The 16,477-nt window shown below is 37.6% G+C and overlaps 1 protein-coding gene and 1 long non-coding RNA gene across 2 annotated transcripts; one reads left to right on the forward strand and one right to left on the reverse strand.

Annotated features, from left to right (window-relative positions):
• The first annotated feature begins 337 nt into the window (after positions 1-337).
• Positions 338-16,417, forward strand: LOC120800427 (equilibrative nucleoside transporter 1-like). The gene is made up of 13 exons (XM_040146529.1): positions 338-685; positions 1,758-1,855; positions 2,566-2,647; positions 7,633-7,805; positions 10,116-10,255; positions 10,340-10,474; positions 10,645-10,742; positions 12,573-12,651; positions 13,117-13,184; positions 13,874-13,982; positions 14,845-14,930; positions 15,144-15,343; positions 16,284-16,417. Exons 2-13 carry the CDS (start codon positions 1,830-1,832, stop codon positions 16,393-16,395), a joined length of 1,308 nt encoding a protein of 435 aa, XP_040002463.1. The 5' UTR covers positions 338-685; positions 1,758-1,829; the 3' UTR covers positions 16,396-16,417.
• On the reverse strand, positions 2,563-11,512 carry LOC120800429. The gene is made up of 4 exons (XR_005708985.1): positions 11,248-11,512; positions 10,811-10,941; positions 7,599-7,716; positions 2,563-2,666 (listed from the first exon to the last, which is right to left on the reverse strand). It is a non-coding gene; the product is annotated as an uncharacterized LOC120800429 (long non-coding RNA).
• Positions 16,418-16,477: the final 60 nt, after the last annotated feature.

The raw sequence follows: 16,477 nt of genomic DNA on the forward strand, positions 1-16,477 counted from the left end.
AATACAACAAAGTATTTATCTGTAAACTTTGTTTTTATTCATTTATTTAATTTTATAGATTTTCTGTTAATTTTCTTTCAATTTAAGGAAATTGCTTTTTCATCCATTTATTAATGTATTCATGTTGAGAGACATTTAATATTTTCCATGAATATAATCTTTTATAATTATGAATATGATTAAACATTTTTTAAAAGTCAGTTCAGTTTCTTCTCTGTAACTAAACTGTGGTGTTACTCAGATCTGTTATCACTTTATCAACATTTACACAGAAACAAAGTCCACTGAGCTGACTGATAGGGGTTAAAAGTCACTGAGGAGGATTTTTAAAAATGTGTCAGACAGAGGAAGAAAGATTTCACAACAAGCTATAGACTTTAAAAAACTGACTGAAGACAGAGAAAAAAACTAAAACTAAAACTAAAACTAAAACTGATTAACTGACAGAAAAGGAAACTAAAGATTCAGGAAAAATGATTCACCAAAGAACTGACTGATGACAGAGACCAAACCATTACTGAGTAACTGACATAACATCTAACAAACTGACTCCCGAGTCACTAAAACAAATAACTGAGAATATAATAAACTGTGTTGTCGAGGTTTAACCAGCAGGAAGAAATAGTAACTGAGGAGTGAATCATCTGGAAGCGGAGTCTGCTGTTGACCTACAGAACCACTGACGGTAAAAACCTGAAGTTAGTTTCTTTACTGGAAAAGTTCATTTTGTTGATTTTTCTACATCTTTTTATTTTAATCACCGATAAATATTTATGTCTTTAACATTTTAATATTGTATACTTGGCTGTTTTACCATCAGTGTGATCAGCGCCAGGACAAACAGTTTTTATTTATTGTTGGTTTGATTAAATCTGAGATTGGCCGCTTTAAAAATTTAAATAAAAAAAAAAAACTCAAGGTGACATTCTCGAAGTTTCACTTCCTCCATGTGGAACGACACGTGACAGCACAAACCTAAAGCACACGACAGAGAGGTCGACATGAACTAGCTTGTTTTCTGGTTTGAAATCATCAGGCTTCAGATTTCAGACTGTCCCTTAACACCTAACAGTGTGCAGAGCCTGTCAAAGGTTTGGTTGTTATTTTGGCATCATGTACAAGTTCTGGAGAATGACGCTGTGGTAATGGGGCAGTCTATGGTGCAGTTTTTGGTTTTCTGAAGTAAAAATCTGTCTGATGTCTTTTATTTTCAAGTGTTAATTTCTGGTTTGAATAGTTTCAGTTAAGGTTTTTTTTTTTTTTAATGACAACAGGTAGTGCTAGTAGTAGTATAGTATTGCTAGTATATACTATAATAGTAGTATAATAATAGTGTAGTAGTAGTATAGTAATAGTAGTAGTAGTATAGTAATAGTGGTAGTAGTAGTAGTAGTACTAGTTTAATAATGCTGTAGTCTGTCATGGGCAGTGCAAGTTGTGTTACTATGACACCCAATACCTCTAAGCTAGGATGTCACTGATCTGAGCTGCAACATGACCAAATATTTAGGTTTTCATGTTATTTTAATCATTCTGATCATTTTAATATGATTTAATGATTTTGATGATTTCAATATGTAGTTGTTGCAGCAGTAGTTTTAAGAAACACGGATCCATGGTCATCAAAACATCTGATCATGAAATTAATTGATTAATGTACTGGTTAATTAATTATCTGATTAGTCTGGTTTGTTTCAGCTCTTCCACTTCTCTTTACCTCGTTCTCTGTCACACTGAGCTGCTTTAAACCCCTTCAGTGTCTGACAGGACCTCACTCCATCAGTCCATCAATCCATCACTTCTTCAGTCCATTAGTTCTTCAGAGGAAAATGGCTGTCACCTCACCGAAAGACAAGTGAGATTATTCATTATATATTTACTCTGTTTTATTTGTGCTTTTCAAACACTATGTAGAATTGCAGATCATCAATGAGCTATCAATAATTGATATTTCAGGATGTTACAGATGTTTAGATTTTCTCTGAAGTTTTTAGTTGCGAGTTAAAATTTTTACATTAAAGACAAAATCTGTGCTCAAACACAGTGATTGGTTGATTGATTTACTAATAAATAAGTTAATTTTGTTCTCTGAGGCTTTTAAATGTCTGGTTCTGTCAGCAGGTTATATAAGCTGCAGTAAAAAGATTTTTATAGTTCATATATTTATGACTTTACATCTACACCGTGTCTCCTCACACCAAACTACATTTATTAAAATCATGTTTTTCCATCTTTGAGTCAAAATGAGTGATAATGCTGAATGTCGATATTCAATAAAAAGTTTGCGTGAAGATAAACTGCAGCGCAAAGATAAATTGATTGTAAAAACACAACATACAGTAAAACACACAACAGTAAACACAACATACAGTAAACAAAAAACTAAACACACAACATACAGTAAAATGCATAACAATAAACAAAGAACATACAGTGAAACACAACAATAAAAATACAAGATACAGTCAAACACACAATAAACACACAACAGTAAAACACACAAACTACAGTCTGCTACTCAGTGTTCCTGTTTCACAATAAAATGTTGACTTTTTATTTGGAAAGGTATTTTGGCGTGTGGTTGATCTTCTTCCTGCTCGGTTTGGGGACTCTGCTGCCCTGGAACTTCTTCATGACTGCTACCATGGTATGACATCGGTTTCTGCCTGTTTCCATCCACACACCGTGTGAACCAGTTTATATTTTCAACGAGAGAGAATTTAAATTTTTGTTCACACATCAAGTAAAAAAAAGAAAACCGAAGTAAAAGAAACCAAAAGAATTTTTAAAAAGATGATGTATAATTAGCTGAAAAGACAATGAGTAACTACATCAAAGCTCCTTATTAGCATAATTATTAGTTATTATTATTTTTATTATTGATATTAAAAACAGTTAGGCAATAATACTATGTGTTTAAAAAAATGCCAACACGTGCTCATTAGGCAGTCTTAGCCTGATGACTGATAGAAATGTGACTTTAAGATTCAGTTATTGCATTTTAATATTCACATTGTCATTTGAAGACATGACATGTTAGGGTTTTACTGAGGAAGAATTATAGGGGACAGGTACTGGTTATTAGGTTTTATCATTCACCCTCTGCACATGCGGGTGCGATAGATCTTTTATTTGATGTGCTTTCCTGTTATGAAAATTCTGAACTTGATATCCTGGGTGACATCAGCATCAATTGGTGAAGTAACACCTTTGATCATCTAAAAAATATCTACAATTAATTCAGTCTCACACATCTTATTTCTTACCCTACTCAACTGGATCCAAAGAAATCAGGAAAGTCCACACTACTAGATATTATTTTGACCAACAGACCCCAGTATTATACAGTTAGGTACGTAAGTATTTGGACAGTGACACAAAAATTGTAATTTTGCCTCTGTACAACAACACAATGGAGCTGAATCGAAGCCATCAAGATGTGAATGAAGTGTAGACTTTGATCTTCAATTCAAGCGTTTTAACAAAAATATCACGTGAACCATTCAGGGTTAACAGCCATTTTTATACACAGTCGCTAATTTTCAGAGGGTCGAAGGTAATTGGACAATGACTGACAGTTAGTTTCATAGCCAGGTGTGGCCTGTTCCTGGATTATTTCATGATAAATTGAGCATGTAAAATGTCTGGAGTTGATTCCAAGTATTGAATTTGCATTTGGTAGCTGTTCAAGGGTACTTTCAATATGCAGGCCAAAGAGGTGTTCATGCAAATAAAGAAGGCTATAATTACCTTGATAAAACAAAACAAACCTATCAGACAGATGGCAGAAAATGTAGAAGTGGCAGAATCAACAATTTGGTTCTTTCTTAAAACGAAGGAATGCACTGGCGAGCTGAGCAACACCAAAAGGCCTGGAAGACCCCGAAAGACAACTAAAGTGGATGATCACAGAATTCTCTCTTTGTTGAACAAAAACAACATCTAGCCAGGTCAAGAATATTCTGGAGGAGGCAGGCGTATCATTGTCAAAGTCTACAATCAAGAGATGCCCTCATGACGTAATGTTACAGAGGGTTTACCAGTAGGTGCAAACCATTGGTAACACCAAAGAACAGAAAGGCCAGATTAGACTTTGCCAGGAAACATCTTAAAAAGCCTGCCAGGTCCTGGAAAAATATTCCTTGGACAGATGAAGCCAAGATTAATTTGTACCAGAATGATAGGAGACAAGAGTATGGAGATAGAAAGGAACGGCTCATGATCCAAAGCATACCACATCAGATGATGGGGTATGGTATGGCAGTGTTGTGGTATGGGCTTGTATGGCTGCCAGTGGAACTGGGTCACTGGTGTTTATTGATGATGTGACTGCTGATAGAAGTAGCAGGATCAATTCTGAAGTGTATAGGGTTATATTATCTGCTCAGATTCAGCCAAATGCTTTAAAACCGATAGGACGGCGCTTAACAGTACAGATTGATAATGACCCAAAACACTGCAAAAGCAAGAGCCTCTCAAGTTGGTCTTGTTAGTTTGTCCAATTACCTTTGAACCTCTGAAAATGAGTGACTGTATGTAGACATGGCTGTAATTCCTAAAAGGTTAATGCAATATCTTTGTTAAACCCCTTGAATTAAATCTGAAAGTCTACACTTCAATCACATCTTGATGCCTTTATTTCAGATCCATTGTGGGGATGTACAAAGGCAAAATTGTGAAAATTGTGTCACTGTCCAAATACTTACGTACCTAACTGTAGATCTATTCGTGTTTTTCCTCTTGACTTCACTGACCGCTGCCCAACAGCATGTATCCATGACATAAAATTACAAAGATCCAAACCACGCATCACCATCAAAAGGAATTGTAAACACTTTTTTGAACAAGCATTTTTGCCTGATTTGTATTACAGTAATATTGTGTTTACCATGGAAATTCCTGATCCACACTTGACTGTGGAATTATTTCATAAAAACATTTAATTCCGTCACAGTCAACAATCCTTGGTTATGTCCAGAAATAGCTGAGATGTTACATGAAAGTGACTTTGCCTGGCACAAAGTGCGAACAACTAAATCATCCCCTGACTAGCAATATTTTCAACAACGTAATATGTGTCTTACTGTTATTGGAAAAGCCAAATCATCTGCAGTATCTGAAAGTAAAGGAAGTCTGGGAAATTTTTGGAAGACAGTTAAATCATTTTTACATAATCCTACTGCATACTTACCCAGTGAAATAGTTTGAGGGTTTTCCATTATCTTGGTTGGAAAAGAAATATGTGATACATTTAATGAACATTTTATTTCATCAGGTTATTTATTTGATAATGCTGGATTTCCTCCATCTGTCTCTTATCTTGGTACCAATAACTGGACAAACTAAGTGGACACTCAGATCTTTTCATTGAAGCCCTTTACGAAACATGAGGTGGTTCATGCTCTTTGTTTTGATGACACAAAAACGTCCACTGGGACTGATCAGTTAGAACTGAGACTTTTATTATTAGCAGCTCGATGTTTAGTTGATTACTTAACATATATTTTTAATCGGACTTACATAATGGGGTTAGTCCTAAAGTATTAGAGAAACTGGTAAATGATCAGGTGAGAACATTCTTAGATCAAAACTCCATTTTAAAATCTTATCAATCAGGATTTAGAGCTGGGCATAGTACTGTCACGGCAGCTACAAAGGTCTTGTATGATGTTGCTAGTACACTAGACAACAGGCAGGATTATGTCGCACTTTGTATTGAAAGCCTTAGATAAAACACCTGGAATTCATTTGATTTGATGAAAAGTCTTGCAATTGGTTTGCAAATTATCTAAGTGGTAGAACTCAAGCTGTTGTGCCTGATGGCTATATGTTAAGCTTTAGGACTGTTAAAGTTAACCACGGTTCAATGTTAGGTCCACTTTTATTCACTATTTTTATGAATGATTTAGGTGAAAAAGTGATGAACAGCACAATTCATCTGTACGCAGATGATGCTATTATCTATGCATTGCGCCCTCTACTGCCCAGGCTGTTCAAAATTTAAATGCTGATTTCTGTGCGGTACAGCAAACATTAATTGACCTTAAATTACTGCTAAATTCAGATAAAACAAGATCTATTCTGTTTTCTAGAAAATTGTCTAATAGTACCATAGAGGTCAATAGTACTACACCAAATGTAACACAGATTGAAAGAGTGTCCTTTCATAAATACCTTGGATTTTGGATAGATGACAAGTTGTGCTTAAAGGAACATATTAATGAAATGACTAAGTCTTTAAAAGCATAACTGACAGTCTTTAATAGAAATAAGACATGTTTTACCCAGAGTTACAGAAAGCAAATTGTTAAGTCAATTTTTTTTTATCAGTTATGGATTATGATGATGTAATTTATATGCACTCTCCTGTTTCCCCTCTTAAACCTCTAGATGCAGTTCATCATTCTGCCCTTTGATTCATAACTCAGGATAGCTTTAGAACTCATTACATTCTGTATCAGAAAATGAGCTGGTTGTCATTGGCAGAGAAAAGAGAATAACACTGCATTATTTTTATCTACAAAACACTTATTGACAAACTCCCTGAGTACCTGACATGTCTTATTAAGTATAGCTCAACTTCATACTGCACTAGGTCCCAAGACTAATTGGTCCCTGAGAATCAACATGTCAGCACTGAGATTGGGAAATTGGCTTTTAAATGTTATGCTCCATACAAGCTGAACAATATGCATAAAAAAGTAAAATTAGATAAAATGATCCCTTTTAATCTTTTTAAATCTCTTTTAGCTGACTCAGGGCACTGCGAATGTGTGTATTTTAATTGAGCTTTAACTTTTATATGCAAATATTGCTTTCATAGACTTAATATTGCCTAAATTATGTGTTTTATTGCTTTTATATAGTGCTTTTATTGTTTCTTATAATCTATATTGGTTATTTCTTATCTGTTCATAATTGTTTTTATATTTGTGGATGACTGTTTCTCCTTGTCCTTTGTCCTTGAAAAAGAGAGCTTGTTCTCAATGGCCTTCCATATATAAACAAAGGTTTAAATCACTGAATATTTAATCCAAGGATCAGACTCAAAGTAATGATGAAGTTCTGTGTATGTATTAATATAAACTAACACGTATTGTGGGTGTATTCATATAAACCAAACATTGTTATGTGTGTATCAGAGTCTTAATTTATCTTATTCCTCTTGTTTCTGCATTACCATGAACACACACACTGTAGTTTATTTTGACTAGTCCCACAGACACTGTCCTGCTGTCCCAAATACTCACTAGAGCTCCAAATGTGGATTAATCCACCACTGAAAGTTATTCCCAACAAATACACTGTTAACACTTTTTTTTGTTTGATAAAAAAATACAGTGAACAGCTGTTTTAAGAAATTACTGAGCCTTTGCTAAAAATTAAACTATATATTTGTGAGGTGTTTTTAAAGATTTACATCTTCAATAGAAATCAATGAGCTTGGCGCTGAGAGTCATGGACAGGAAGTCAGGACGAGTCTGAACAATAAAGATTTACTGACCATACGATATATATATAGATTTACAGCAGATTTTTAGTTTAAAGAAGAATCTGAACAACATTATTCATAAACTCACACTGATTCACAAATGTACCTGAGGTCTTCTCAGTTCCACTCTCTCTCTCCAGTACTTCACCAGCCGTCTGAAGGACTCCTCACTGGTCAATTCTTCAGCCAATCAGACAGAGGCAGAAGGTGAACATCGCAGCATTCTGGAAGCCAAATTCAACAATGTGATGACGCTGTGTGCCATGCTGCCGTTGCTGCTCTGCACCTGCCTCAACTCCTTCCTGCACACACTGTGAGTACTATTAAAACAACAGAGAGGTGTCACACATCCTTGAATCATTGAAATGTGTAACATTGCTTTTTAAATTGTTTTCAGATGTTCTTCAGGATGTTCAGAGGTCTTTTAGGGGGTTCAAGAGTTCTTGGAGGTATTAGACCCTGAATCAAAAGGCATGCCTTTAAAAGCGTACTAGCCATTTTTCAGGGTGTTCAAGGGGCTCCTGATGGGGTTCCAGTGGACTTTGATTGGGTTTTGTCAATTCAGGAGTGTCAGGATTTCTGAAGTCATGCAAGGTCTTTGAATGAGTTCAACATTTAGGGGGTTCCAGATGCTTTTCACTGTGTTCCAGATTTTACTAACAGGGTTCATAAGTCCTTGTGAGGTTTTATGGTGGTCTTTGGGGGCTTTTGAGAGGATCTTTGAGATTGTTACATTGGTTCCAGAAGTTCCTCAGGACAAAACAGTGTTGCATCATCTAGAATGGCGTTTTAGATTATTGTTCAGTTATTCGAGAACCTCAGGAACCCTTCATAAGTCATTAAGAGGATTCAGGTTTTTTGGGAGGGTTTTGCTGATTATTCAGGAAGTTCCAGAGTTCTTAGAGAACCTAGATATTCTAGGGTCTTAGAACATCCCTATATTTTCTGACTCTACAACATTCTAGGGTCAGAAAATACAAAATCATTCTGTTTAAGGGTTAGGGTTAGGGTTGGCCAGGGCATGTGACATCCATTAGCTATACCATTTATCCTTTTGAGGGTCGCAGGGGAGCTGGAGCCAGTCCCAGCTGACTTTGGACAAGAGGCAAAGTACACTTGGCCAGTACGTCTGAAGATTCTCGGTCATCCAGGTCATGGTATTCCTAAGAGCTTTAGGAAGGCAACTGGACTTGCTTGAAGTTTTTGAAGAGAACCTTCAACCTTTCAGGAACCTCAAGTCCAGTTGCCTTCGTGTAGAAATTAGATATGCCTGGACAGGTCGCCAGTCTATCACAGAGCTTACACATCGAGATAAACAACCATTCCTGCTCATATTTACACCCACAGGCAATTTTAGGTCACCACTTCACATAATCTGCATGTTTTTGGATTCTGGGCGGAAACCAGAGTACCCAGAGGAAACCCATGCAGGCACAGGGAGAATATGCAAAAATTCTACACAGCAGGGCCCCGGCCAGCTGGCACGTTCCAACCCAGAACCTTCTCACTATGAGGAAACAGTGCTAACCACTACACCACATTTAATAATATTTATTTTTTTCTTCTCCTTATTTATTTTAATTGCTTTGCTTAAGACTTTTATTGATTATCAGTCAACATGTTATAAAAGAGGGGAAATATATTTGCTCAGTAAATTCATCTTGTAATCACAGATGTTTTATTAATATCAGTGCTGTCGGTTTTTGTTTATTTTATGTTGTCTGAACTGTTTGGTATTTAGAGTCTCCTTCTCTGTGTTTGATGTCTCAGCTCTGAATTTATTAAATCAGAATCTGATCTCTGATTATCTCTGACTTTATGAAACAGTTTAAGCTTTTAAAATCCACCAGCCCACCTGTGGGATTCTTTGGCCTTGGCATTTGTACTTTAGGTGTGTTTTGGTCTGTACCAGCATCAGTCTTCACACATCCTTGACAAGTTATACAACATTTGAAAGGTTTAAGTCTCCTGACTTTTTAGGATTTCAATATCCCTGCAGCAGCTGTTGACACAGAATTGGTTCAGGCTTGTGGGTATGGTTCCAAAGTGTTTTCGACACTGAAGGTTCTACTACAAACATTATATTCTCTTTTTTTATCCGATAAAAAAAAAGGCCAGGAAACAAAACTTATATTTCTACCGTGTTTGTGCCTCTGTAACTTTGGTTCAGTATCTCTTATCCTCATTCTAACCTTTTGGTTGTAAAATGTAAAGAGTTACCTTTCAAAGGATACAAGGGTTATGACCATGATCAAAAGGGTTGAAGAACAGTAACCTTTTTATTTTGGGTACATTATTATTATTTGGGGGAATGTTGGTCAAACATAATTATAAAGAGTATGGTCTAGACCTGCTATATATGAAAAGTGCCATGAGATAACTTCTGCTATGATTTGGCACTATTTCAATATACTATACTATACTATACTATAATATAATATATAATTTAATTGAAATGAACTGAATTGAATTGAATTGAACTGAATTTTCAGGCTTGTGCAAAAAAATTAGGGTGTCTGATAAGGGGATAATCCTCATTCAGTAAAGAGCTTATTTTTTTCATGTAGAAACACCCTGAGCTCTCAGCTGATTCTTGAAACCCTTCCTCTCTTTGTTCTGTAAGTATTTCTCAGCATCTGCGCGTAGTGGGCAGTCTACTCGTCATCCTGTTTGTCTTCATCATCACTTCAGTCCTTGTCAAAGTTCCTCTGGAGCCGCTGCCATTCTTCTACATTACCATGGTGAAGATTGTCATCATTAACTGTGAGTTTGTTTGTTTGTTTATGGCCTTCGGGGTGGTGCTGCAGGGCAGTCTGTTGGTTGATCAGCTTGTTTGTTTGTCTCCAGCTTTTGGGGCAGTGCTACAGGGCAGTTTGTTTGGGATGGCCGGTTTTCTGCCAGCTTCTTATACGACTCCCATCATGAGCGGTCAGGGACTTGCTGGAACCTTCGCTGCCTTTGCCATGATCTGCGCCATCACAAGTGTGTTCAATAACTTACTAATAACTCATCAATATATCACCAGTATCATCTCTGATGTTGTGTTGTTGATGTAAAGTTATTCTCTTTGGTTGAAAAATGTGACATCATAAGAATTATAAATAATACTCTGTTTATTTTCTCTCTTCTTTCCTTGCTCTCCTCTCCTGTAGGTGGGTCTGAACTTCATAATGCAGCATTCGGTTATTTCATCACAGCCTGTTTTGTTATTTTTCTGTCCCTCCTCTCCTACATCCTGCTACCTAAACTGGTAACTCTTACCTTTACATCACACATACCTGACACGCACATACACACTCACACAACTGACACACACACCTTTGAATTGAGATTATTTTGTCACAGTCAGTCAGTTACAGATGAATCCAACTGATGTAGTCATCAGAGCTCTGAAAGGTCTGCTGACCATGCCCAAAGGAAGTGACACAACACCTCGTAGCATCCCTGAACTACAGAATCAGACAAACAGGAAGCAAGGTTCATTAAATTAGAAATCAATAAAGGTTCTGCTCAGGTTTGACTAGATCACTCTGACCATTTACAGCTACCTGTACACACCTGTGTAACTTGACAAACAACAAACTTAGTTTCTAGGATGGGAATCAAGAACCAGTTCCTGTCAACAACTGGTTCCAAGGTGTCCAAACCATCAAAACCATATGCCTCCAAGCTTATCAATTCCTTTTATCAATGCCGGCATTTTTTCTGACAGTTGCACATTACAACATAATAACGTCAAATAACGTCAAACTTACAACAAGAAGGAGTCATGGCGGAAAGGAAGAAACGGTCCAAAGCGTGGCTTCATTTCATAAAGAAAGATGACAATAGTGCTAGTTGCAATGCAACGTTTCCATACAGAGGCTCTACGTGGGTAGCCCACCCAGGTAGATTAAGAGCTGCCCAGGTAGATAAAATCACTCTGTTTCAACCTAATGCCTCATTTCACTCTTTTCAAACTAAATAATTTTTGGCCATACACCTGTCTGAGTTGCATGCGTTTGAGTAACTGATTGGGGACTAGAGGCTTGTCTGTGCGCAGCCGCTTAGATAGCGTCTAATTATACCCTGTATGAGAGGCATTTAGGGAACATCGGTAAATTGCAGCATCTATAGATAGTCTGACTGTGAGGTGTTTAGAGGACACCTGTAAATTGTGGCTACAGAAAATGACCTTGGTAACATTCTCCCCCTCTGAACTGCATGAATCTCTGCAGGCACATCTGTCACATACTGTACCACCCGACAACACAAGTAAATTCTCAACCTGTGGGAAACACTGTAATATCTGTAAAATGGTAATTTCAAGTAAGTGTGGAAACACCAGCAATATGCTGAAACATCTTTCTATGCAACATCAGCTTAAATTCCAGGAATGCCATGTATTTGACACTCTTCGCATGAGTGCCACTGCCTCCCAACGGAGCGGCAGGTCCATTACTGAGGGTAAATATCCTGTGTTATAATAACATTAGTGCCACACAGGTAGGTTTAACAGATTTTTTTCTTTGACAATCCATTTTAGATGATGACAGACAGACTCTTGCTACAGCTAACTCCTAGGCTACAGCCTGTGTTCAGACTCAGAGATAATAGCACAGTTGCGCTAATGCAGAAAACCAGTGTAGACCTCCTTTTTTTTCCCACACAGAAAATTAATCTCAAATCATTAAGGGAATCAATAAATAATTGGAACGATAAGCAGAATAGATAATGGCATTGGTATCAATAAATTCTAATCGATTCCCATAACTATTTATTTCCTGTGAAAACTGAGGTGTGACTGGCCGACAGACAGCAGTGATATTAATTATATCAATAATACAACAATAAATAAAAGTAATAATAATAATATATGAGCTGTGCTGCCTCCTGCAGCCGCAAACAGGAACTTTTATTTCTTCTGTCAGCGACCTTTTATTTCACATTTCTTCTGAACACATTCAAACATGTTGAGATGTTTTCTGTTGTCAGTCACAGACTGATGTTCATATTTTAATATCCAGTTAGATGACGTTTTGTCTTGATGGTTCATTGTGTGAGACTGTCAGAAGCATATTTCGTGTGCTTGTGTTTTCAGGAGTTTTTCCGGTTTTATCAGGACAGAAACAGGAAACAGAGACCAGATGAGCAGAACTCAGTGAATCTGATGAACACAGGTAAAGAATAAACTCATCGACACTCTGATTTACCAGAGCTGCTGCACTAAAACATTATGTTTTCCTGTACCTATAACTGTACCTGTACATGCAAAGGTATGTGTAAAGGTGCCTGTACCTGTGCCTGTGCCTGTTCCATCCATCCGTCCATTACTTATACCACTTATCCTTTGAGAGTCACAGGGGGGCGGGAGCCAATCCCAACTGACATTGGGCAAGAGGTGAGGTACATCTTAGACAGGGTGCCAGTCTATCACAGGGCTGAAACTTAGAGACACCAACCAGTCACACTCACATTCACATCTACACCTGGTGTGATTGTAACTGTGTCGCCGTCACAGAGGTGCACCACCGTGCCGCCCTCAAGCCGTACCTGTACAAGTACCTGTAACTGTGCCTGTAAATTTACCTGTTCCTGTTCCTGTTCCTGTACCTGCAATCCTAACCTTTCTTCTTCTCCTTCAGAGAGAAAAGAGGAACCAGCTGGTCAAGCTAGACAGCAGAACATCTCCATGGTGAAAATATTTAAAAAGGTCAGAGACACAACAGTCAGTTTTTTTACTAATTCATTAATAAAATCATTGATTATTTAGGTTACTGATTGATCAGCTTAAATTCAGTATTGATGATCCTTGTTCAGGAAAAAACTCAAACCAGAAAATAATCAATAATCAGTCAGGGATGCTGTAAAATGGATGAGTCAGTTACCTCCACCAAGGAGGTTATGTAATCCCCATCTCTGTTTGTTGGTTTATGTTTTGTTTTTGTTTGTTTGTTTGTTTGTTGGATTATTTGTCAACAGGATTATGCAAGAACTGCTGAACAAAATTGCACTGAACTTTGTGGAGGGGTGGGGTATTGGCCAGGGAAGAACCCATTAAATTTTGGGGCAGATCTGGGTCCTTTACTATGAATTTGAAATTTTTTTTCTCTGAAGTCTGGTATATGTTCTTTGACATTGGCCTCAGCAGAGGTATGCGCTCTACTGAGCGCATTTTCTAGTTTTAGTTTTTGACCTGTTTAAGTCTCCAGTTGAAATGTTCCATGAGTTTTACTTGTTGTTGTTAGCTCATGAGTTAGAACATAAATCAAAACTTTGTTCCATTAAAGACGCAGGTGACAGTTCAGGTGGGGATGCATTAACGTGTAACATTTTATTGTCATTAATAGCGTGTGTTATCAACCTTTAATCTCTTCCTGCCTGCTGACCTTTGACCTTTAGATCTGGCTGTTGGCTCTCTCCGTCTGTTTTACCTTCACTGTCACCATTGGCACATTTCCCGCAATCACCGCCGACACCAAATCAACCATCGATGACAGAGACTCGTGGGGTCAGTCTACAACTTATCTTGTTGTTGATGTTGATGGTGTTGTTGTTTGTTCTTCTTCCCCTTCTTCTCCGTCTTCGTCTTCCCTTTATTGTTGATCTTGTTGTCGTTGTTGGTCTCCTTTTATTGTTCTTGTTGTTCTTGTGGTTTAACTTGTTATGTTGTTCTTGTTTTTGTTGTTTGTTCTTGTTAGTTGTTTTTGTTGTTGTTGATGTTACTTGTCTGCACAGCTATGAATGCTGCCGCATTTACAATTCTGATTCATCTTCTACATCATCCTCAGAGGAAAACTCATTCAAGTTTATTTTTCAGCTCAGGAAATGTATTTGGTGAAGAACACACTGCCGTTTTTCTTATTGTGGTTGTGTTTCTCACTTGTTTAAACATGTTGTTTATATCAGTTTTAGAGTTTTTTTAACCTTGACCCTGACCTCGCCTGCTGTATATGAACCTGAGATCAAGTCTGAAATGTTTTTGCTCACCTTCCGCCTCTTTCTGCTTATCCGGTTGATTTGATGTCATTTTATGTGACTTTAGGATTTTTCTTGTTCTGCTCTCTCAGATTTTGCCCCCATGTACTGTTGAGTTAGAGTGGTTATTCACATAAGGTCTTTAATCCATCAGTAATCACCTCTGGAGTGGGATTTTTGACCTTTGACCTCTTTGTGGAGCTTCTCCTCTCATTGATCACATGACCACTGTCAGAATGTGCAGGTGGAGGTCATACAGGTGGAGTCACTAATTTCACTTCATGGATGATTTTATGTTCAAAAAGGAGAAAACACACAAAATGTATTATTATGACCCTCCCACACTTCTCTTCATAAACCTCTTTAATTTCAGAGTTTTCTTGTTTGTTTTACAGACCTGTACTTCATTCCAGTCAGCTGTTTTCTGCTCTTTAACCTGTGTGACTGGGGCGGACGGAGCTTAACGGCTGTCTGTATGTGGGTGAGTTTTATATCAATCATCCAACAGCTCCTGATCAGTTTTAATAATCCACAGAGACAGGGAAAGCACCAACACGTCTTCTCTCTAAACCTGGTTCATATAGTCATTCCTCTTTCTTCACTCAGTTCATACAGTCTGTCCTCTGTCTTCATCCAGCTGGAAGACATAAAGCAGATACATTGCTTATTGGTCGGTTATTGTCTGTGTTTCCAGCCACAGAAAGAGAGCCTGTTACTTCCTGTGTTCATCTTGTGTCGCCTGGTTTTCATCCCTCTCTTCATGCTGTGTAACGTCCAGCCTCGTCTCCACCTACCTGTCTTCTTCCACCATGATGGCTTCTTCATCGTCTTTATGATCTTCTTCGCCTTCAGTAATGGATACCTGGCCAGTCTCTGCATGTGCTATGGACCAAAGTAAGAAACTGATCAAACATGATCAATAATCAATAAACCTTCATGTCTGTTTTTACATCGTGTACAGCTGATCACTGTGCAGATACTTCAATAATAATCAAATCGATGTCAGATCAGTATGATCATCAACATGTATTAATAACACTATTGATAGTGGTTAGTGGATGGTGATAGTATTTAGGTACCAGAAACACTTGCAAAAACTGATCCTTTATTTCTGAGGTTGCCAAGATCACAACAAACCAAAGACATGGACTAAATCATCTAATGCTGGTACTTCCCACTATCAGCCTTTGATGACAGACTCAAGCACTTCCCTGAAAGTGGAACAAATTACTCAATGACAATTTTTTGCAGCCATCAAACAATGAACAGGAGAAGGAGCTCTTTCAACATTCAGCTTCACTTCACTGAACGTCCTAACTAAAACACTTTACACTTCATCATTGCTGGATTCTGACAAGTATTACCTTCACATCAAACCTTTTATTAAAAATGTATTATGGTTTTACAAAACATAAATTTAACATGAAATGTTAGTGTAGTTTATTTGATGGTGTTGATGATGTGAAGAGGATGAAGGAGACTCCGCTGACACTGTCTTGATTGCATATAAAGGTTTATTACAAAGAAGAACAGCGTCAAGTCAAGCATCTGCAGATCTGCTCGTGAGAGGGTGTGCAGCCAATGAACCACTCTGAAAATCAGTCTTGACTACCGACTCTTAAATAAGGCAGTTGTTTTCCTAAAAACTGTCACTAACGTATGGTTTCGATCACAAAGCATAAACTTCCTTTCCCAAACTGTGAGGCACCCTCTGAGGACCTTTGACCTAGGGCCTCTATAAACACAGCTCTACATATATAAACATAGACCTCATTAGTAATAAACTTGACATTATGAAATAAAATATTAATATCAGATCTCTCTTGTTCCACAGGAACGTTCTTCCTCATGAAGCAGAAACAGCCGGAGCCATCATGGCTTTCTTTCTGTCTCTGGGTTTGGCTTTAGGAGCTGCTCTGTCCTTCCTCATCAGAGCACTGGTCTAACTGGGAATATATCTGGTTGTTACTGGTCTGACTGGAAAACCACCTGGTTGCTACTGGTCTAACTGGGAGAGAACTTTTAATT

Source organism: Xiphias gladius, chromosome 15, assembly GCF_016859285.1.
Source record: "Xiphias gladius isolate SHS-SW01 ecotype Sanya breed wild chromosome 15, ASM1685928v1, whole genome shotgun sequence".
Taxonomy (NCBI): Eukaryota; Metazoa; Chordata; class Actinopteri; order Istiophoriformes; family Xiphiidae; genus Xiphias; species Xiphias gladius.

Bases quoted from the DNA above. Each gene is read 5' to 3' on its own strand.
- LOC120800427 (XM_040146529.1), top strand. From the start codon at position 1,830: ATGGCTGTCACCTCACCGAAAGACAA. The intron at 2,648-7,632 runs GTATGACATCGG...CTCTCTCTCCAG, and splicing joins TCTTCATGACTGCTACCATG to TACTTCACCAGCCGTCTGAA. The intron at 7,806-10,115 runs GTGAGTACTATT...TTGTTCTGTAAG, and splicing joins AACTCCTTCCTGCACACACT to TATTTCTCAGCATCTGCGCG.